The 22,266-nt window shown below is 37.0% G+C and overlaps 1 protein-coding gene across 1 annotated transcript in view; it reads left to right on the top strand.

Annotated features, from left to right (window-relative positions):
• Nucleotides 1-22,266, top strand: part of CEP152 (centrosomal protein 152) — a gene marked incomplete at its 3' end in the record, with an annotated part of 86,707 nt that overhangs the window by 16,935 nt on the left and 47,506 nt on the right. The window contains exons 5-11 of the mRNA XM_079913595.1: nt 303-450; nt 3,163-3,303; nt 4,400-4,539; nt 7,648-7,848; nt 11,463-11,610; nt 13,256-13,347; nt 14,108-14,271. Of these exons, the coding sequence (XP_079769721.1) occupies nt 303-450; nt 3,163-3,303; nt 4,400-4,539; nt 7,648-7,848; nt 11,463-11,610; nt 13,256-13,347; nt 14,108-14,271 (1,034 nt within the window). The remainder of the gene's footprint in view (nt 1-302; nt 451-3,162; nt 3,304-4,399; nt 4,540-7,647; nt 7,849-11,462; nt 11,611-13,255; nt 13,348-14,107; nt 14,272-22,266) is intronic.

Below are 22,266 nucleotides of genomic sequence, written 5' to 3'. Positions count from 1 at the left end.
TTGCATATGCATATTGCATATGTATCTTGTTATTGCAATCTTACTGGAATTCTTGAGTGTTATTTATGGAATTGGCCCCATTATATGCTCAAAAGTACAATTGCAGGCTTTCAACGAACAGTGTTAAATAACAATAAGTGCTATTTTTAAGCAAAGATGTATGTATAAAGTTTGTAATTGTACCACAATTAAGTTCTATAGCAAAACTAAGTTGTCTAATTCAGATAATTTTTGAAGCAAAGACCAAATCCTAATTGTCAATTTCGTTTATCATCTTGTAATAGCAATTTGGTATGTCACAAGGTCCCAGTTGTCAAGCTTTGGAATCATATAAAGTGACATATAAACCTTATCAGTCTTCTGCCCAGAATAATGGCTCACCAGCCCAGGACGTCGCAGGAAGTGACACATTTGAAGGCCTGCAACAGCAATTTTTAGGAGCTAGTGAAAGTAGGTATCAAGTTTATATTTATTTCTTAATCACATAATTGGAGAGCTTTGAGCACTTTGAGCATGTTCAAGAATTATTATTATTTTTAAGTATGATAATGGAATTTTTTTAAAGAGTCCTATTTTAAGAGATATATTCTGAAGTATTAATGAATAAACTGATAATGAAGTCTAGAACTGACTTCAAATATCATGTTGTTGGGGGGTAAGTTTGGGTGGGGATATAGGTAAAGCAAGACTGGCCATGAATTCACAATCGTTGAATCTAGGAGACAGGTTCATGGGATTCATTGTATTCTCCTCTCTACCTTCTTATATATTTGAAATTTTCCTTAATGAAAAATTAAAATAAATTTTCTCAGCTGTATTATATTTTAGTCATTTTACTTGGTTAAGACTTCATTAACTTCATATATTTTTTTAACTGAAATCTAATTTGGAAAGTGAAATGTAGTTTTCCTTTCAATCTTAGATTTTTCGTTATATAGAAATGTAAGTCAACCACTATCTGAATTTTTTTTTTGGTTTTTAGAGTTTTACTGTATTAGGTAACTCTTATATAAATTACTTTATACTCAAAATTAAAACTAGACTTACATCTCAGGTTTAGTCATGTGACACTTGCCAAAATAATTTCTTTTACATAGTGTATGTATCAATATGAATGAGAAAAGCGCTACTAGAAAATTTTGAGGAGATCTAAACATTCAAAACCAAACTTGTACCTGACTAACCTGAATCAGTGTTTTCATATGTCCAACTTTTGTTATCATACTCTGGCATGTGAAATGACTTCCAGTTATTGTGCGTGTTGAAGAGCCACTGTGATTCTAGAGTGTGACAGCAAGTTTTTTCTTTGTTTTACATTTAAGAAGCAGGGGAAAGTCATACTGGGTATTCTGGGGTTCTGGCACTGTGCCAATGAGAAAACTGGACTTAGTGGCCCTAACTTCATGGTGCTGCTTCCATCTCATGCTTAGACTACAGGATAGTTACGGGGGAGGCGGCCAGAATGCCCTTTCCCCCAGGGAGTCATCAGCAAATGTGCGGGGGTAGCCTCTCTTTCTCCTGAGTTTTTGTGGAAGTGGATAGTGTGTATGGCATAACTGTTTTGGAGTTGAGTAAATAAGTAAGTATCCCAACAGTGGCCTGATATCTTGGCGTTACTCTTTCAGTTCTGCTGTGTTCAGTTACATTTATAGCTCCTGGTTGTTTTGCGTATATCACCTTTCATCACTTCCTTAACAGTCTGCATTTTATCACATTGATTTATTTTTTTGTTTAAGTCAGTTACATATTTGCCTAAATTTGACATTTGGAAATTAATTAAATAACTTAATGGTAGTGCCTAATTTAGTGATTATAGCTTCTTAGTAACAGTAGTTTAAAAAATTGAGTTTGAAGAGAGGAGTGGCTTGTAGACTGTGTTTATTCCTGGGCTAGCCCTGTTCTAAGGCCCAAGAGGAGTTTGACTTGTAACAGAGTTTTCAGTCTTCAATTTTTGGGGGTTTAACCATGTCTTTTTTTAAACAGAAGACTGTTTCATTTGTTAGCATGTAGAAGCATTGTTCTTTTAGGAAATGAAAAATATTTGTCATTGTGTAGTTGAAGGATTATCCTTCTCCTACAAATCACGTTTTTCGTTTTTTCCCCCAATGATTTTTAAGTGGTCCTTAAAATGACTTTGTTTCTGAAAGAAGACCTCAAAATTCTTTATTAATCTATTCTTTAATTTATTAATTCAGCAGTTCTGTGCCAGTGTAAATATGCATTCATTCCTGCTTAAAATAAAATAGTTTAAGAAGGATGTCTAGAAATTTTCTTTGAAAATGGTTTTATAGAAGTTGATGTACTTTTATTTTTTCAATTTTATGAAAGCATGGAACTCTATTCCTTTGCAATTGATATATACTTCCTTTTCTTTTTCTTTCTTTTTTTTTTTTTTTTTTCCTGACCATGCCGCACAGCTTGCGGGATCTTAGTTCCCCAACCCAGGGATTGAACCCATGCCCTCAGAGGTGAAGGTACGGGGTCATAACCACTGGACCACCAGAGAATTCCCTATACTTATCTTTCATTAGCCAAAATGGTAGCGATTCAGAGTTATACAACAAACTAGTGACTTTTCAAACTTTTCTGGAAGTGACCATAGTAAGAAGTACAATTTTTACATTGTGATGTGGTCTATAATATTTATCTATATAAATATTATGTAAATGAAACAGAAGTTTCACATAATAATACTGATTTCTACTACATGATATACTCTGATATATTCTATTTAATCTTGTTACCGAACCAAAACTTGGGTCTGCTCGCCCAAGTGTAGTAAAGCCAATCTACTGACACCGGGTTGTGGTGAGGGAAAGTGCAGCATTATTGTAAGGTGCCATTCAAGGAGTTCGGGCTTTCTGAGCATCAGCTGTCCCGGACTTCTTGTACGGCACCTCACAATAAACGCTGCACTTTCCTTCACCAGAACCTGGCGTCAGTAGATTGGCTTTACTACACTTGGGTGAGCAGACCCAAGTTTTGGTTTGGTAACATTTTTTATTAAAAATGCTAGTCACAATCTGCTGAATTGATTTCATGATACTCTGATGAGTTGTATTTGCAGTTTGAAAAACATTGTCCTAAACATTGTCCTAAATGACCACAAATTTATATTTTGCTATGCTTTTATCTAATAAATTGTCTTTAATTCCAAAGCAGACTCTGTAGAAAATATGCAGATTATTCAACTACAGGTTCTTAACAAAGCAAAGGAGAGACAACTAGACAATTTAGTTGAAAAGTTAGATGCAAGCGAACGTCAAATTAGATATCTGAATCACCAGCTTCTGATAATAAAAGGTAAGATGACAACTGTTGGGTGCTGTCATGTATGAGGTCAGTTGAGCTAGATAGATTGTTTCCAATAATCTCATTTCAAATAAGAAGCTTAGAGAGGTTGACGTACTTGGTCAGCGGCTCAGAGTGAATTAGTCAGCACGAAACGAAAATCTAGGACTTTTGACCCATTGCCTTGGATTTCTCTCCAGATTTGAGGTCCTCATTATTTCCCTTCTTTCTATTCTGTTAGGATCAGTGAACATTATTTAAATATGCTGATAGCATTCCATCCTAAAAAGTTGTTGTATCCTTACATGGTTTACCTCCAATTCCCAAAGAGACTTGTGTTTAGTTTGCAGTACATTTTCTGAGCCTACAAATTAGCCTAATGTTTTAATCCAAGTAAGAGTTTGTGATCCTGAACTGCTTTGGGAGTGCCAAGGAGAAAACGCAGTCATCTCTGGGAGAAGCACATAGTGTAAACACAGATTTCAAATTATAATTGCTTACTCTTCATGCTCTCTGTAGTTTTGGTCAGTGTTGAACTTTGCTTTGTAGAATAATTTTGTGACTGAACTCCAGCTCATTTCAGACTTGATAGTGAAAAGATCTCTTTCTGTAATGCTCATGAAATTTATTTTGTGAGAACTTGTGAACTGTTACAATAACGTATGTGGTACGAATATAAGATTAGGTGAATTTAAGCGTTCATTGCAAGTATGTATAGAAAGTAATTTGTCCTCAGATTCCTTCTTCGATTAGCAGGTGTTTGTCATATCTATGTAGCTTCTCAAGTAACAAATGCTGAAATGATTGTTAGGGGACCTTTTGGTCCTCAAGGGGATACATTAAGACTTTTGAAGAGAGTGGTTCCTGTTCTGCAAAAAAAAAAAAAAAAAAAAAAAATTTTGGTGTCACTCACATTCGTTTTTGAAACCTTTCTAAGAAGTTTTCTCGAAATCAAGTGAATTTCATTATCTGAATTGAATTAAATACTACAACATTTATGTGATATAGATCTGATATTTGATAGAGATTGTGACAATTAGGGTCCCTCTACAGTATAGGGTCCCTCTACAGTAACATATTATTTATATAAAAATTTTAAATACTCTAGATGAAAAGGATGGTTTGGCCCTCAGCCTTCGAGAATCACAGAAACTCTTTCAGAATGGAAAAGAAAGAGAAATTCAGCTTGAAGCACAAATAAAAGCACTGGAGACCCAAATACAAGCATTAAAACTCAATGAAGAACAGGTAAATATTTGATCTTCATTACTTATGGTAAACAGCTGTTTCTTCCAATGAAATGTTAGTTACTTAACGTTTGGTGTTGTGGGACTGAATTTAGAACTTTGAAGTTTACACCTTCTTCTACCATAAGCCTACATTCCTTTCCCTTTCCTTGGAGGAATGGGTCTCCCATCCACCTAGTCATCTATACACCAGAAATCGGGGGGCGGTGAGACCTCAGCTCCTCTGCTCCCCTTCATCCAATCAGCCACTGTGTTCTGTTGGGTCTCTTCATTTCTGTCTACATGTCCCTAATTCAGGATTTTACCATTTTTGCAAAAGTCTCTTAACTAGCCTGTAATGTTTTACCCCTTCTCCTAACTCTTTCATCTGGCCATCTGAGTAATCTTTCTAAAGTACAGTTGTAGTTATATCTTTCCCTTGCTTAAAGCCTTTCAATGACCCTGCTTTACTTGTGGGGTGAAGTATGGTGTTGAGATGACTGTCTGATCCTTCCCTTTTTCTTCTCTTACTCTTCTCAAACTTTCCTCAAACTCAACAGTCTGTCTGTTGTTTTTATGTACTCATATGTACTGTCTCCTGTCTCTGGAATGCCCTTTCCTCAACACACTGCTATTTCATGAACAAGCCCATGCTCAAGTGTTTTCTTTTCCTAAGTCTTTCCTGTTTTCTTCCCCAAGCCACATGATCACATCTGTTATAACAGATCTAGAACATATTGAAGGCAAGAACGGGTGGCGCTCATCTTAGTAGCCCCACCATAAGCCCACTGCCTGGCACATAATAGGTGGTCAGTACAGTGTTCAAAACTGACCTAACCTGTGTATTTCTTTTTCCTTATGTTTCTCTGTTCTTGCCCTGGTACTATCATGAGTGTAGCTTTATGTTGTGTTTTGGAATTTGGTAAACAAGGGCTACCCGTACTATTCTTAAAATATTTAGTAGCTCTTTTTCACATTTTTTCTTCTAGATCTTGCAAATCAACTTCTCATGCTTTATAAAAAATCTTGTTGGGATTTTGATTAGTGAGACGTTGTATTTACCATTTTATGGATGGTAACCAAGTCTTGGAGAGGTCAAATTACTTTTCCAGGATTACAAAGCCAGTTACTGACAAAGCATCAGAACCTAAATTTTCTAACCCCAACAGACTTGCCTCGAAAGTGGTGGCACATTCTTTGATTAATGAGATGGGTGGCCATTTGACTGTGGGAAATAGTCGCAAGTCATTGGTAACCAAGCCTGGTGGTGGGTGATTCATGAGAGTAATACCATTTTGGTGGTTAAAAATGAAAGTGACTTGGTTTTAGATGAGATTTGTGGCTAGTTCTTGATGGTTAAGTGGAAAAGGTTAAAGAATGTTGTCTCATGTCTGGTTTCTTCTCGTCCTTAAACCCTCAGCTAAAAACAGAGAGGACTTCCCATCCACCTTACATCTAAAGTAGCCTATTGCTTCACATTCTTACTCCCCTTCACTGTGTCATATTTTATCACTTTATTTAAAAAATATCTGAAATTATCTCTTTTGTTTACTTGTTATTGTCTTTTTTTTTTTTTTTTTTTTTTTGCGGTACGCGGGCCTCTCACTGTTGTGGCCTCTCCCGTTGCGGAGCACAGGCTCCGGATGCGCAGGCTCAGCGGCCATGGCTCACGGGCCCAGCCGCTCCGCAGCATGTGGGATCTTCCTGGACCAGGGCACGAACCCGTGTCCCCTGCATCGGCAGGCAGACTCTTAATCACTGCGCCACCAGGGAAGCTCTTTTCTGTCTTTTCTCACCAGAAAGTAGTAGGACTTTAGACCTTGGCTGTTTTGTCATCATGTCCTTAAGTGCTTGGAACCCTGCCTGGCACAAAGTGTCCACCTTATTTACTGAACAAATGAATGAATGTCTTAAGCAGTTAAAGTGGTATTTGGATAAATAGGCAATCTCTGGAACAGAATTAAGAAGAGGCCTCATTTGAAATTTTAATTTTTGTGTGTAATATAGATTATCATCATTTTAAACTTTTTGAAAAATGGTAGTTATTAAAGAGTTGAATTGCTTTTATGTCGTAACCTACATAATCTTTTAGTAATCTTTTTATAAGTTGGAAATTACATTTATAAAAAATAAAGTAGCATAAATTTAAAAAGCAACAGAATCACCAAGTATATTAGTTTTCTATTGCTGCTGTAACAGATCACCACAAACTTAGTGGCTTAAAACAGCCCAAATGTATTACCTTACAGGCAGAAGGTCAGAAGTCTGACGTGGATCTCATTGGGCTAAAATCAAGGTGTCAGTAGTGCTGTGTTGCTATCTGGAGGCTCTAGGGGAGAATACTTTTTTTTTTTTTTTTTGCCTTTTCCAGCTTCTAGAGGCCACCTGCATTCCTTGGTGTATGGCTCATTTCCATCTTCAGAGACAGAAGTTACTGGTTCTGACTTTTCTGCCTCAGTTTTCCTCATTTAAGGACCCTTCTGTGTACATTGGGTCCACCCTAGTAATCCAGGACAGTCTCCTTATTTTAAGGTCATCTGATTAGCAACTTTAATTCAGTCACAACCTTAATTTCCCCTTGCCATGTAACATAACATATTCACAGGTTTCAGGGGTTAGGACATGGGCATCTTTTGGGAGCCATTATTTAACCTGCTACACAATTATTTCATAACAGCTATACAGTTACAGTTTTCAAAACTTCCATTTTAGTAAGTGACCATTGACAGGTGTCATCAGTCTCTCAGGAAACAGTTGTCATTTATCTATGACCTAACAATTGGATTTCCCCCTACACTTGGAGCAAAGAGGGATGCAAACAGCACTGGGACCGGTATAGAAGCAGCAGATTCCTTGCCTGGTACCTATGTTGCCATCATTTGCGCAAAATCCTCTTTCACTGTCCTCGAACAACCACAGATTTTTTTTCTCCGTGAATAATGTTTCCAGCAACCATGGGCCTGGTGGGTCCCAGCTAGGGAAGTCTTAAGGAACTAGAGCCACCATGGGGAGACCCTTTCTTCTCTACTTTCATTTTAATTAAGCGTGGTTGATTTTTAGAGTTAAAATTCATAAAGAGAGCACAGAGTCAAAATACCGTAAGCATAGGCGTCCTGTGTGTATTTACTAGATGATTAAGAAGTCCAGAACAACTGAAATGGCTCTGGACAGCCTGAAGCAGCAGCTGCTGGACCTGCGTCATTCGGAATCACTTCAGCGTGCGAGGGAGCAGCATGAGAGCATCGTCATGGGCCTCACAAGGAAGTATGAAGAGCAGGTGCTGTCCTTGCAAAGGAAATTGGATGCTACGGTTACTGCACTTAAAGAACAGGTTGGGATGATTTCAAATGAGCAACTGTTACAAACAAGTAAAGCTGGTTATTTTTTATAACTGACATTTTGCAATGCATCATATAGAAATGCTGGTTGTTTGCAGTAGGTGTATGAGTATAATTTAAAAGTCCAAAGAGTTTTATCTATGAATATGCCTTCAAGACATACTATTGGAAATCCTTCCTCTTATAGGATTGGTTAGTACTTTCTCAGTTCTCACATTACTAGTTCTTCGTTTGTCGAGTATTTGTGCATATTGTTCATATGACCTAGAAAAATCCGGACTGAAAGGAAGGAGTGTCTGGGAGCTGGCCTGGACTTGAGAGGTTGTCCTGGGAGCTAACCAGGAGGAGAAGGCTTTTCTTGGGTCTCCCAGTGTTTTGGTTATTAACCTGTCAATAAAGATTGTCTAGATCTTGGGAGAAGAGTTAATTTGGAGAATAGTGTAATCAATAGGGAAGAGATTCTGATCTAAAATCATTTAGATATGAAACTCGAGCATATTTCACAGTTTTTATTTCACCTTTGCCCCAAAGAGAATAAAATGTTGTAAGCTGAGGGTGAGTCAGATAGTGGGTTTGCTTGTGCTCCAAAACCCCAGGGAATCAGTTGAATGAATAACATTTCAGAGATCATTTTTCTCAATGTAATTTCAGAATTAATTTAACCCAAGGAAAGAAGAGAAGAATAATAAGATGTGAGGGTCTGGAAAATCCCACCACACTTAAAATTCACACTGATTTGGGTTGTTCTTTCTTATTTATACAGCTGACTCTAAATTTTTCCATGATTTAGTTAGAGCTATATAAGATTGTGTTAGTGGCAATAATAATTGTATACCATTTCATTTTATTTTACTTTCATATGTGTTTATGTTTTTATTAGACTTATTTTCCTACATAAGGTTTTTCATTCTTTTTATGTAGAAAAATATTGTGAATTTGATCAGTGTGAAGGATATATACGGGTGGGGAAAGACAAAGCCTGTGACAAATTATTAAGTCTACTTTATATAATATTTTAAACAAATGGAATTTGAGATATGGTTTTACTAAGCTTGTCTGTGTTTGGGTAGCAGCATGAAAGTTGGACGGGGAGAGTGGTGCCTCCTTGCATGACGAGAGGAGTGGAGTCTGGTGGCTTTTCCATGCTGGGTTGAGGATCTCTCCATTCTCTGCTGACGTGGGCACAATTACACAGGGACAGGCTGGGAGCAATTCCTAGTGTGTTCAACCCCTGTGCCTGCTCCATTCTCTTTTCTCACCTCCCCCATCCCCTCAATAGAAGAACCCTAGACTCGAACCCTAGACAGAACAAAGTTTTAATTCTGTGCTGACTGGGCTTCAGACCCCTCAACCATACATGGAAGTTACTGATTAAGGCCTTTGCCACTGTTGCATTCTGTGAGTGATTTTTCTTTTCTTTTCTTTTCTTTTCTTTTTTTTAAATGGAGCATAGCATAGCACTGATGTTAGTTTCTGCTTATAGTTGTATAACTGCTTTGCAAAGTGGTGATTCCAAAGTGCCTAGGTTTTTCCTTTCTGGGAATGTTTCCTCTGGTATCCCTTTTGTGCTGTCAATTTGCTATCAGTTGGCTCAGCATTTTATATATATATATATATATATATATATATATATTTTTTTTTTTTTTTTTTTTTTTTTTTGCAGTATGTGGGCCTCTCACTGCTGTGGCCTCTCCCATTGTGGAGTGCAGGCTCTGGACGCGCAGGCTCAGCGGCCATGGCTCACAGGCCCAGCCGCTCCGCGGCATGTGGGATCCTCCCGGACCGGGGCACGAACCCGTGTCCCCTGCATCAGCAGGCGGACTCTCAACCACTGCGCCACCAGGGAAGCCCTAAATTGCATAGTTTTATGAGTATAATCTGTTTCCCTGAACTTGTCAACAGGAAACAGAGTGGCTTAATTGATTGTTGCCTAAGACACTTTCTTTCCCTGTCCCTGTCCATGTAGCTTGTGGGGATCTTAGTTCCTTGACCATGGATTGAACCCGGGCCGTGGCAGTGAAAGCCCAGAATCCTAACCACTAGGCCACCAGGGAACTCTTAATTGATTGTTGCATATAGTCAAATTATTGCCATGGTCTGCCTCTTCTTTGTAATGGTTTTCATAACTACCTTTTGTTGAACTTTTTTTGGCCAGTTCTCAGTCTCTTGTAAAAGCTATTGTGGCCTCCCTGGCACATAAATGTTAGTTGTCCCCCACCTCTTGCACACACATTCACACTGTCATGAATATTAGCTCATTCGTTGTGTTTGCCATGTTACTTTGGTGCTTTAGAACCAAGCTTTTCAAGCTGGCCTCGGAGTCAGCAGCAGTGTGCCAAGAGGTTTGCACGGTTGAATAAACATGGACCAATTTCCAGAAGCTTCATTTTGCTCAAAAATTTGGTAGAAAAACTTTAAAGCAAACATGACTACATTATGAAATAGAATACAAAATTCACATGAATTTTTAAGCTAGAAGAGGAGACTTCAGAGTCCCTTTCCTCTGCTTAAGGAGACTGTTAGTAGTATCCTTATGAGATGTATTTTCTATTTGTATTCTTAAGGCATTACTGGGCTTTAGATTATGCTATAAATCAGGCCCCACATGCCTTCTCTCTGCTTCAAAGTCCTTTCTTGATATTCCTCTTACTACTTATTTTCCTCAGGCTTTTTCAGGTAACGTCAGCCAATTACCTTAATTTACTCCTCTGCCTCTCACATGTGCTGCTATTGGCTTGGAATTCAGCCTGTGTAGCCCTTTTTGAATGAGGGGTGATGATTTCTTCTACCTGGGAATGGGATTCCCATGGCTCGTTACTTCCAAACACAGTTTCTTTTTGTAGACATTTGAATATATTATATACATGCTCTGGATTTTCTATATATTTCCATGTATTTCCATACACTCACACATTTATCCTGTCTGTTTTTCTTCGACATTTTTCAAGTGTTTTTTGGTAGCACTCCCTACGTATAAGACACTGCACAGGCACCTTCAAAGAGACTATTAAGAGAAATAAGACATGTAAAAGGTAGAAGGAAAAACATGAGAGAAACAGATCAAGTTTAAAAGAAGTTCAGAAGAGGGAGAGATAATTTTTGGCTGTTCAGAATAGAATGAGCTTTTGGCTGTTCAGCATAGAGTGAGTTTCCATGTGTTTGTCTGTATCCTTGCTGACTTGGGCTACAAACTCCATGGTTCAAAGTGGTCTGCCTCAATATGTATACATACAGTTATACTGAGACTGTAAAATGCAAATAAGCATGTAATACATTTCCTTTGGCTTGAATAGAATCTAGTTTTAGAACAACAGTGCCTTGTGCATATAGAGCAGAGAGGGACTTTAGAAGCCATCAAATTCAGATTCAACGTTTATTATCATAATTACAAAAGAAAAAACAGACTGAGAAGTTGATGACTTGATCGTATAAGTGTGTTCTTCTGACTCCCAGTCCTGTGCACTTGACCTTGTAAAAGAGGTGATCCTGCCAGGTGATGATTTTATATTTGACTTAAAATCCAACTATGTAAGATCATAACTGTTAGTTTAATATTTAATAACTAACTGATCATGAAAATGACTTCTTGGACACTTTTTCTATTTAGGAAGATATTTGCTGTCATTTGAAAGATCAGGTTAAACAACTGGAAAGGAATCAAGAAGCAACCAAATTAGAAAAGACTGAAATCATTAACAGATTGACGAGAAGCCTGGAGGAGAGCCAGAAGCAGTGTGCCAACTTGTTGCACTCAGGTCGGTGTCTGCGTGAGCGGTGGCTCCCCAGAAGGCTAGTAGAAATATCTGGAGAGCACACAGTAGGATCCGTGAGTTAAATCCAGAAAAGACAGAAAAGATCATTGGTGGCAAAATTTGTTTTAACATCGTTACTGGTATATATGTATGGAGGTGTGGTGTATTTTCATTAGATAATTTGGAAAACCCAGACAAGTATAAGGTAGAAAATAAAAATAGCCAATAATCCTACTACCCAGAGATAACTGTTGTTAATGTTTAAATGTATTTCCTTCAAGTGAAATGAACACACACATACAGACAATTCCCTGCTTCTGTACACAGTATATTTTAAAATAAATCAAAGCTGAATGTGAAAAAATTGAACAATAAAATATATGTTAAGATAGGTTCTATACCTGAAAGCTAAAAATGGTCATGAAATCCCACTATATTTTGCTTTTAGACTTGATCTTTGATCATATAGTTCTATCCTTTTATATAACTTCTTTAATTTTTCTTTTCTTCTAAGTGGAGTAGCCACTTACCTGGTCAGTTGAAGCCCATAAGTTACGTTTTTTGTCACACTTAAGATTTCTCGTATGGTCTTCGTGGTATTAAGTCTGAGACATATGCTTCCTATCACTTTGAGTAGTACTTTTATTTCTTATTTAATAAAACGATATGATAGTAAAATGCAATAAAATAATCAAATGTTTATATAAACACTACTGTACAGACAAAACTGCCTGGTTTGCTGGTGAATAGCTCACACTGAAGATAGCTCAGTGATCATTCATCAACTGATATATGAAAGTCAGACCTTGGCATATGATGTCAATCAGACTGTTGATACAATGTATGTAAGAGTGGGTTATTCAGAAGTTGAAAAGACTGTCTAAATGTGTGTGTGTGTGTGTGTTTTGGTGGAGGCAAAGTTTCATCATACTCCATTTAGGTCCCACCTCTGTGTTCAGTTTTGTATCCTTTTGTTTCACATGGCATTACTTAGCCTTTTCCTTTGCCATTAAAGACTTTGAAAATATGATTTTCTTTTGTTGCATTATATGCCATCATTACTTTGCTTAACCACTTTCCAGATGCTCATTTTCTTTTGAGGAAATCCAATAAAGTCCTTTTAAAATGGGAACCTTTTAACCATTTAGAATATTAGGTTACTAGAGCTTCAAAAGTACAATACCAATATGCTTCTTGTACATGCAGAGGTGGGGTGGTGGAAATAAAAGAACTCAGAGAGAAGCGAAAGGCAGCAAGATGTAGTCTTCTTATTAGACGGTAGAAATGGTTTCCAAAGAATTTTTGCTCTGGCTTTCTGTGAGCTGGAATGTTCTGCTCCTATTAAAGGACTTGTGGAGTGTTAAGGTCTGTAGACGTGGCTGATTTGATTCATGGCAAAGTCACAGTAGCCTGTGTCTTCAACTTCCCAAGGACCTATGGGGAGCCATACTAAATCTGGGAAATGTCTGCACCAGACCTATGCCTTCTGGGTCCTACGAGCTGTACCTTTGTGCTCCTAAAAAGGTAGTTAAAAGGTAATAAAGCAGAGCTCCACCTTCTGTAGCCTCAGTGGATTCAGGTTCTTCTGTACATCACAGGCACTTTGTCCCTTTACATCTGGTGTATTCTATGATTCTTTCTCCCACAGGCTCAGTACAGGAGGTCGCTCAGCTCCAGCTCCAGATGCAGCAGGCACAAAAGGCACATGCTATGAGTGAAAACATGAATAAGACTTTGCAAGTGAGTGTTGCCACTGGAAAGAGACTCCATGGGTAACTGAATTAGGTGTTGGTTACATCACCTTTCTGAGCCTTGGCTTTCTCTATATAAAAGAGGTGGCTGGACCGTCTCCAGTCCAGCCCATGGGAGTTGTTCACAACCTCACCCACACATCTAGGTAGTCAGGCCCAGGTCTGTCCAACTGCAGAGCCAGGGCCCAGCCCCTTCCCTCGCATGGCATATCCTTTCATCTCTGGAGGTGTCCCAGAGATAAGTTTATCTACAGGTGTGGGAAACCTACAAGTTACCTGCCATTCTCTCACATCCTCCTCCAGCACCACTTAACGTTTTCCATGGGAGGAAGAGTTCCAGTATTACCTCCACTGGAAGGAGGCATTTTTTGCCTTTTCATCACTGGCAGACTAAAGTGCAACACTTTCTTGGCAAACCAGTCTCTTCTGTCCTCTACTCTAGTAAGCCGATGTGTGCTGCCTCCAGCTTCTCAGCTCAAGGGAGGCTTTTTGTGGAGGACAAAATGTAAGGGAGGGAGGAGTGAGAGAAGCTGTTTACATCTGTTTTCTCATTCATTTATTCATTTGTTCATTCAGCTTACTTGAAAACCTGACATGTGCTACCTTTATATTTTTAATGTGTGCCAAGAATGCATTTGAAGAAACGCTTCTGCCTTCTATTAATCATTAAAATGAATTTTGAAGAATAAAATGACTGATTCCTTCTATAAAAAATAATGAATATAACTTGCAATAATTTTGTGTTTTAGGAGGAAATAAAAGAACTAAAAGAAGAAATTTCTCTCTATGAATCTGCTGCAAAACTAGGAATATTTCCAAGTGACTCAGAAGGAGAATTAAATATAGAACTCACTGAATCGTATGTGGATTTGGGTATTAAGAAAGTCAACCGGAAAAAATCCAAAGTTAAGAGGTATCTAGAAAATACTTTACTATAGAAGAATTCACATTAATAATATTGATGGTGCATAATAAAAGGGGTTCTTGAGTGCAGAACAATATATTTTAGTAATTTCTAATGAACTTGCAATGTCGGAAATCAAAATTAACAAAAACCTCAAGTATTAATATTGTACTGTCCCAATAGCAGTAGGGCACCGCAGTTACAATAAGGTAAAAATGATATAGTTAAAATATGTAAGTTAAATTCTACAACTTAAATTATGTATGTTTTATTACTTAAGGTGGGGGCATATTATTTTTATGATGTTAACACTGTGTGTTGGAAGTAGGCATTTATCAATGGTATATGAGAAAATAAGTGTTAATTTTCCCTAGGAACCTTACTGTGACCTTAGTTTTAAAATACAGATTCTGTCTTTTACACTTAACGGAGATATTTTAACACTGCTTAACACAGATATTTTTAGCACTGTCACGGAAGGGAGTGCTTCATCATCCCTTCTAGGGACCAGCGGGGGTAGGGCGGGGAGTGGTCGTGGTAGAAGATGGAGCACATTTAGATACCATTAAACACGTAAAAGATGAACGAAGGAAAGGATGTATATTTTGAAGCACTTGCTAAGGGGCTGTGCAAGGCTCTGGGAGTAGAGTACAAAAGATGAAACAGACATTCTCCTTTCCCACAGGGAGTTTATATTTTGTCTGATGGGGAAAAGGAGACACAGTTGTACGCAACTAAGTACTGTGTGCTAAATGTAATGCTTGATGTACAAAGGGGCATTTATCCATTTGTTCTACTGGTCTACTGGTCTGGGATAAAGATAAAGATGAAAGAGATTGTATTCAGGCTAAGGAAAGCCTTTCTTGAATGCATTCTTTTGTTTTTTAATTTATTTTTTAATTTATTTTATTTTTTTTATCTTTTGGCCACACTGTGTGGCATGTGGGATCTTAGTTCCCTGACCAGGCATCAAACCTGTGCCCCCTGCAGTGGAAGTGCGGGGTCCCAACCGCTGGACCACCAGGGAAGTCCCCCTTGAATGCATTCTTGAATGAAACCACCACCATCTTGTTTATAGATTAAGACTGAGTTTGCCATCGTTAGTGTTTCTTGAAAGTATTTACTACCTGTTGTGTTTCAGGTATCATGCAACTAAATACAAATGTATAAATCTCCTGCAAGGTTTGTTCCACAATAAGTTTTAGAATTTATGCTGTGATTCCATTTTCTAAACAGTAAAATGAGATTCAGTAAATTAAAATCTCAATCAGGTGATGCTGTGGAACATGATGTTAACATTAGTTGAGTAAGTTTCCATTTATCTGGAGGTCAGTCTTTAGGGACTCTCATCTCAACAGATCCCAACTACAATCTAGAAAGAAGCCAAGAAGCAAATAGCAGACCAAGATTATGGGATGTATTTATTAGGAGCCACCTTGGGGCTCTTATCCCAGGGCCATATTCACTTAGATTTGTTGGTACCCCATGAGTTACCTGATTTCCTAACTGACCACAGAGTAACTGGGTCAGGGAGTTGGGAGAGGTGCTGCCAGGGCTTCAGCCAGACGGCTATGCCTCGGCAAGGAGAGAACTACAGGAACGCATGGTGCCAGAGCTGCTGAGCACCGGGGTAAGCAGCTTTATACATCTAGGCCTGTTCTGATCCACATCAGAATGTCCACAGTCATGATCCTGAGTTGTCGAAGAAAGCCTTCAGCTTTGGTTAGTTAATTAAAGCAAAAAGTGGATGAATGTGTTTTAAACAGATTTACGTAAAAATTTAAAGTTAAAATGTAGTCATCTGGAAAATTTACTGCTGTGAATGCATTTCCTGTTAATGCCAGATTAATTCTAAGGGGCTAGTGGAAAGAGCACAGTCTTTAGATCCAGATTTGTTTTGAATCATAGTTTTGCCATTTATTACTAACTTTATGACCTTGGGCACGTTTCTTGACTTTTCTGAGCCTGTTTTCTTATCAGGCTTTTTCTGTCAGGTAGATTATAGCGTATCCCTTGGGGGATAAAACAAGGATTAAAATAGATAATGAATATAAAGGGCCTCATGTAATAAGTTCTGGCACATATTAGGCACTTAATCAGTGGTAGCTGTTACTATTTTATTTAAGAGATGCTTGGTTAAAATATACCATTGATCAGATTTTATATTAATCAACTTTTGATTGGACACATATTTTATAAAAAGTCCTTGATCCTCATTTAAATCTTCGGGAAAACGTGGGACCCACATTATCATTTTAGAGTAGGGAAAACCAGAGCTCAAAGAGCTGAACGCCTTAGCCCAAGAAGACAGACCCTTAGCAGCAGAACCAGTACTTAAACCCAAAACTTGATTGTCATGTAAATCTGTTGGTTCTTATTTGCATGACAGTCAAACCTTTTTGCCTTAAACTTTATTATTTTATATATATATTTTGTTGTTGTTGTTGTTGTTTTAGAGGATTAAAGATTTAATTCCTGCCAAAAAAGATTTCTCTCCAACTTATTACTTTAACTTGTGCCATAATTAGCCTGGGAATTGGGTAGATAATACATGTATATGTGTATAGGTTTGTCTTTCCAAGTAGACTTGCTCCATCATGATGTTTACTAAAATGTATTTACTTCTTTGCCCTTTCTATTTAATTAGCACTTATAACCCAAATCCTACAGTAATTTAAAGCACATTCCTATAGATAATAAACTTGAGATATCACATTGCTGTCGTACCAAAAGGAATGCCGGCTGCATTCAACCAAGCAAGGGGGGAATAACTAAAGCAAGTGGGTAGTCACTGAGGCTCAGTAAGGAGATGTTCAATGAAGTGCAGGATAAGTGAGAAAGATCAGCTTGTACTCATCCCTCCCACCAGCACTTTAATGGATAAGAATTCAGCTTTGAGGAAAAAGTAAAAATATTTATTCTTAGTTCAAAGTGAGAGGAGATATAGGAGAGATTAGATGTGTACCTTTCCTCTGCTGGATTGTGGTTCTTAGAACAAAAGGAAGCAGCACTTTCCCAGTGTTGAGAATTTTAGTTCTTTGTTGACTTGAGCTGCTTTCAAATCACTGACCCAAATATTAGCGGCTCCAAGCTTTCACTCCCGACTACCACCTCCCTCAAGCTACTGCCTAGTAAACTTTAAGGGTTTAGCCTCAGTGTTCTATTTCACGTTCATGGAATTTGAGTAGCTAAATCTTCATGCAGCCTGCAGACAGCTTCCCCTCTCCCTTATTGTAGTTGGCTGCGAAGCTCAACTAATAAACATTTAACAAGTGGAATGCCTTTTCCCTAGGTCTTCTCAGCAGGCTTCATAAGGGACAACAGTTTATTTGGATTGAGGGGAACCAACCTTCACAGGGCTCACTAGTGAGCCTAATACAGGGCTGGTCACCACTGCTGACTTTTCCCTTTTGGGAAAGAAGAGAAAATTATTTTAGCAAGCACTCTCTCTGCTCTGACTTGGCTCCCTCTAGGAGTACATGATGTGCTATTTCAGTGCTCAAGGTTCAGTAAGAAAAGAAGTTAGGGATGCATAATTTGTTAACTGCTGAAAGTTAGTTCATGTCTTACAGCACAGGAAGATGCATTGCAATATGTTTTATATTTCTTATATAATTATATTTATGTCTTACATTTCTATATAAAGAGAAGTGGTTTAAGTTGGCGATCTACACATACAGACATATTTACACTATATTACACATACAAAAGTTGTGTATATTGATAAATATGTAGTATATCGCCAGGATCTCTTTTTGTAATATTAAAAAACGCCTAATATTTTGTTCATCCTTTCTCTCTGTATACATGTGTGTATAATACACACAATATACATATGTATGTATGTGTGTGTATATATATATATATATTTTTTGACATTTCATTGGAAATCATATGAAACTGAAAAACAGGAAAAAATGTTAATTCAGGTACTATTCTTTCTTTTTTTAGAAAGACTTTAGTTTTTTCTTTCTTTCTTTAGCAAACTGACTTTATTTAATAATGTGCCAGAAGTGTTAAAAATATATATAGCACTTTAGGTCTGTGGTTTCTAGTTCAGATTTTTTTTTAAACATCTTTACTGGAGTATAGTTGCTTCAGAGTGGTGCGCTAGTTTCTGCTCTATAACAAAGTGAATCAGCTATACATACACATATATCCCCATATCTCCTCCCTCTTGCGTCTCCCTCCCACCCTCCTTATCCCACCCCTCTAGATGGTCACAAAGCACCGAGCTGATCTCCCTGTGCTATGCGGCTGCTTCCCACTAGCTATCTATTTTACATTTGGTAGTATATATAAGTCCATGCCACTCTCCCACTTTGTCCCAGCTTACCATTCCCCCTCCCCGTGTGCTCAAGTCCATTCTCTACGTCTGTGTCTTTATTCCTGTCCTGCCCCTAGGTTCTTCAGACCTTTTTTTTTTTTAATTTTTAGATTCCCTATATATGTGTTAGCATACAGTATTTGTTTTTCTCTTTCTGACTTACTTCACGCTTTATGACAGACTCTAAGTCCATCCACCTCACTACAAATAACTCAATTTCGTGGAAAGACTTTAAAAAAATGTTTTTTAGAACATTTTTAGATTTACAGAAAAATTAATATAGTACAAAGAATTCCCCTATACTGTGCACCCATTTTTCCCTGTTAACATCTTACAACAGCATGGTATCTTTGCTACAACTAATGAACTAATATTGATGGATTATTATTAACTAACGTCCATAGTTTATTTAGACGTCCTTAGTTTTTACATCATGTCCTTTTTCTGTTCTGGGATTGCACCAGAATACCTCCTTACATTTTGGAGTCATTTTTCCTTAGGTTCCTCCTGACTTTCCTTGTTTTTGATGACCTTGACAGTCTGAGAAATACTGGTCAAGCATTTTGTGGGAAGGAAGATCCTCTTGGAATTTGAATGTTTTACTCATGGGTGGAACCAGATGAGGTTCCATTTTCATCACATCACTTTAAGGGTACATACTATCAGCTATTTATTTCTTTTCAAAAGTAACTTTCTCCTTTATTATGGAAAAATAAGAAAATACGGATTAAAAGCACCCATAATCTTACTTCAACCCCCATGAAGAAAACCACTGTTAGCATTTTGGTATTAAGTTCCACATTATCTGTTTTGTAGGTTTCTAAAGATAAAATACTTTGAATATACTACTTTATAATGTAACTTTTAACTTAGTACATTCTGAAATCTTTAGATGTCAGTAAATGTTGTAAATACTTACTAGCGGATATGTGGATGAATGAACTATATTTTAGTTAGTAATACACTGTTTAAAATTTTTTAAACTGTTAAGTAATGCAGTATTATAAACATACTTGTTGAGTCTTTATTCATGTCTTTGGTTATTTCCTTAAGATGTGGGTGAATATTCTTGTTAAAGAGTATGCATGTTTGAGGCTTTTGATACAAGTGTTGTCAAGCAACCCCGTAGTTTGCATTATTACCCATATCTGTGATAGTACCTATTTCTTTGTACCCTATCCATTTCTGAGGGTTATCACTTTTCCTGTTTAAACATTTTATAAAGTTGGATCCATCACTTTTTTTCCCTTATAATTTCTTGATGGTATTTCTCTAGTACTTTTTATAGTTTTATTTTACCTTTTAAAACTTTTAAAATTGTGAAATATAACACATAAAGAAGAGTGTATGAAACATGAGTGTATAGCTTAATGCATGATTTTAAAGTGAATTCCCATGGAACTACCACAGAGGCCAAGAAATAAACATTGTCAGTAGCTGCCCATATTCCTCTTTCCAGTCATAACCTTGAGGTTACTACTATCTTAACTGTTATGGTAATTATTTTCTGGCTTTTTGAGACCTAATTATCCATGCCTAAACACTATAGATTAGGTTTGCCTTTATTTAGAGAACTCATACATTAGGTGGTTTTTCTTTTTCCTTTTTTTCTGCAGCTTTATTGAGATACACAGTTGACCCTTGAGCAACATGGGTTTGAACTGCAGGGGTCCACTTATACGTGGATTTTTTCAATAAATATGGAACGTGTATTTTTATTTTACAGGTGGTGGGGGGGAATCGGTGCCCCCAACCCTCCACATTGTTCAAGGGTCAACTGTATTTCAAATACCATAAAATTCACCCATTTGAAGTGTACACAGTTCAATGTGTTTAAGTATACCCAGAGTTGTCCATCTATCACCACAACCTAATTTTAAAACATTTCAATATCCCTCACAAGAAACCCAGTACTTTTTACCAGTCATTCCCCATTATCCTGTCCTCACAGCTCAGGCAAACACTAATCTACTTTCTACCTCTATGGATTTGCCTGTTCTTTACATTTCACTTAAATAGATTCATATAATATGTGGTCTTTTGTGATTGGCTTCTTTCACTTAGCTCATAATGCTTTCAAGGTTCATCCATGTTGTAGCATGTATCAGTACTTTAACCCATTTTATAGCCAAATAATACTCCATTGTATGAATTTACCACATTTTGCTTATTTATTCATCAGCTGATGGACATTTATTTGGATTGTTTCTGTTTCTACTTTTTGGCTATTATGAATAATGCTGCAAATTTTTGAGTGGACATTTGTTTTCAAACTGTATGTTTAGAATTTTGAAAAATAGTCAAACAGTTCAAAGTGGCTGCAGCATTTTACATTGTCACTGGCAATGAATGAAGGTTTCAATTTTTTCATATCCTCATCAGCACTTGGTATTTTCCATTTAAAAAATTATAGTTTCTTTGGGGGTATTGAATGGTTTCTCATCATGGTGATTTGCTAATGATGTGGTTTTTACTTAATGGCTAATTATGTTGAACATCTTTTCATGTGTTTGTTGGCCATTGTATATTTTTTGGGGGGAAACGTCTATTCACATCTTTTGCCCATTTTAAAATTGGGTTGTCTTTTTATTGTTTAATTTTAAGAGCTCTTTATATATTCCAAATTTAAGTTCCTTGTCAGATATATGGTTTGGATATATTTTCTCCTGTTCAGTGGGTTGTCTTTTCACTTTCTTGATAGCATCCTTTGAAGCACAAAAGTCTTTAATTTTATAAAGTCCAACTTATGTATATTTTCTTTGGTTGCTTGTGCTTTTGGTATCTAAGAAACCATTTTCTAATCCAGGGTTCTGAAGATTTATACCTATGTTATCTTATAAGAGTTTTATCTCTTACATTAAGTCTTGAGATCCATTTTGAATTAATTTTTGCATATGATATGAGATAGGGTTCTAACTTCATTCTTTTGTATGTGGATAGCCAGTTGTTTCATACCATTTGTTGAAAAGACTCTTCTCCATTAAATTGTTTTGGCACCCTTGTTGAAAATCTATTGACTGTGAATGTGAGGGTTTATTTCTGGACTCTCAGTTTTATTCCAGTGATCTATATGTCCTTAGGCTAGTACCACACTACCTATAGATTGCTATACCTTTGTAGTAACTTTTGAAATTGGAAAGTGTGGGTCTTCCAACTTTGTTTTTCTTTTTCAAGATTTCTTTGGCTAATCTGGGTCTCTTGCCTTTCCCTATGAATTTTAGGATCAATTTGTCAGTTTCTGCAAAGAAACCAGCTGAACTTTTGATAGGGGTTGCAGGGAATCTATAGAACAATATTGTGTTCTGATCCCTGAACACGGGATGTTTTTCCATTTATTTAGGTCTTCTTTTATTTCTTTCAGTGTACCAGTCATCTACTTTTATAATTTTGTGGCTTTCAGTGTACTAGTCATATGTCTTTGTTAAATTACTCCAAAGTATTTTATTCTCTTGCCTATTCTTTTTGCTGGATTGTTTTCTTAATTTTATTTTCAGGAGGTTCACTGCTAGTGTGTAGAAATACAATTGATTTTGTATATTGATCTTGTATCCTGCCACATTGCTGAACTTGTTAATTAGTTCAAATAGTTTTTTAGTGGATTCCTTAGGATCTTTTATATTCAAGATCATGTCATCTGAAAATAGAGATAGTTTTACTTCTTTCTTTCCAATCTGGAT

Source organism: Stenella coeruleoalba (assembly GCF_951394435.1).
Source record: "Stenella coeruleoalba genome assembly, chromosome: 2".
In the NCBI taxonomy this organism is placed as follows: domain Eukaryota; kingdom Metazoa; phylum Chordata; class Mammalia; order Artiodactyla; family Delphinidae; genus Stenella; species Stenella coeruleoalba.
The sequence above is the reverse complement of the archived record's forward strand: the minus strand, read 5'-3'. Positions and strand labels throughout refer to the sequence as shown.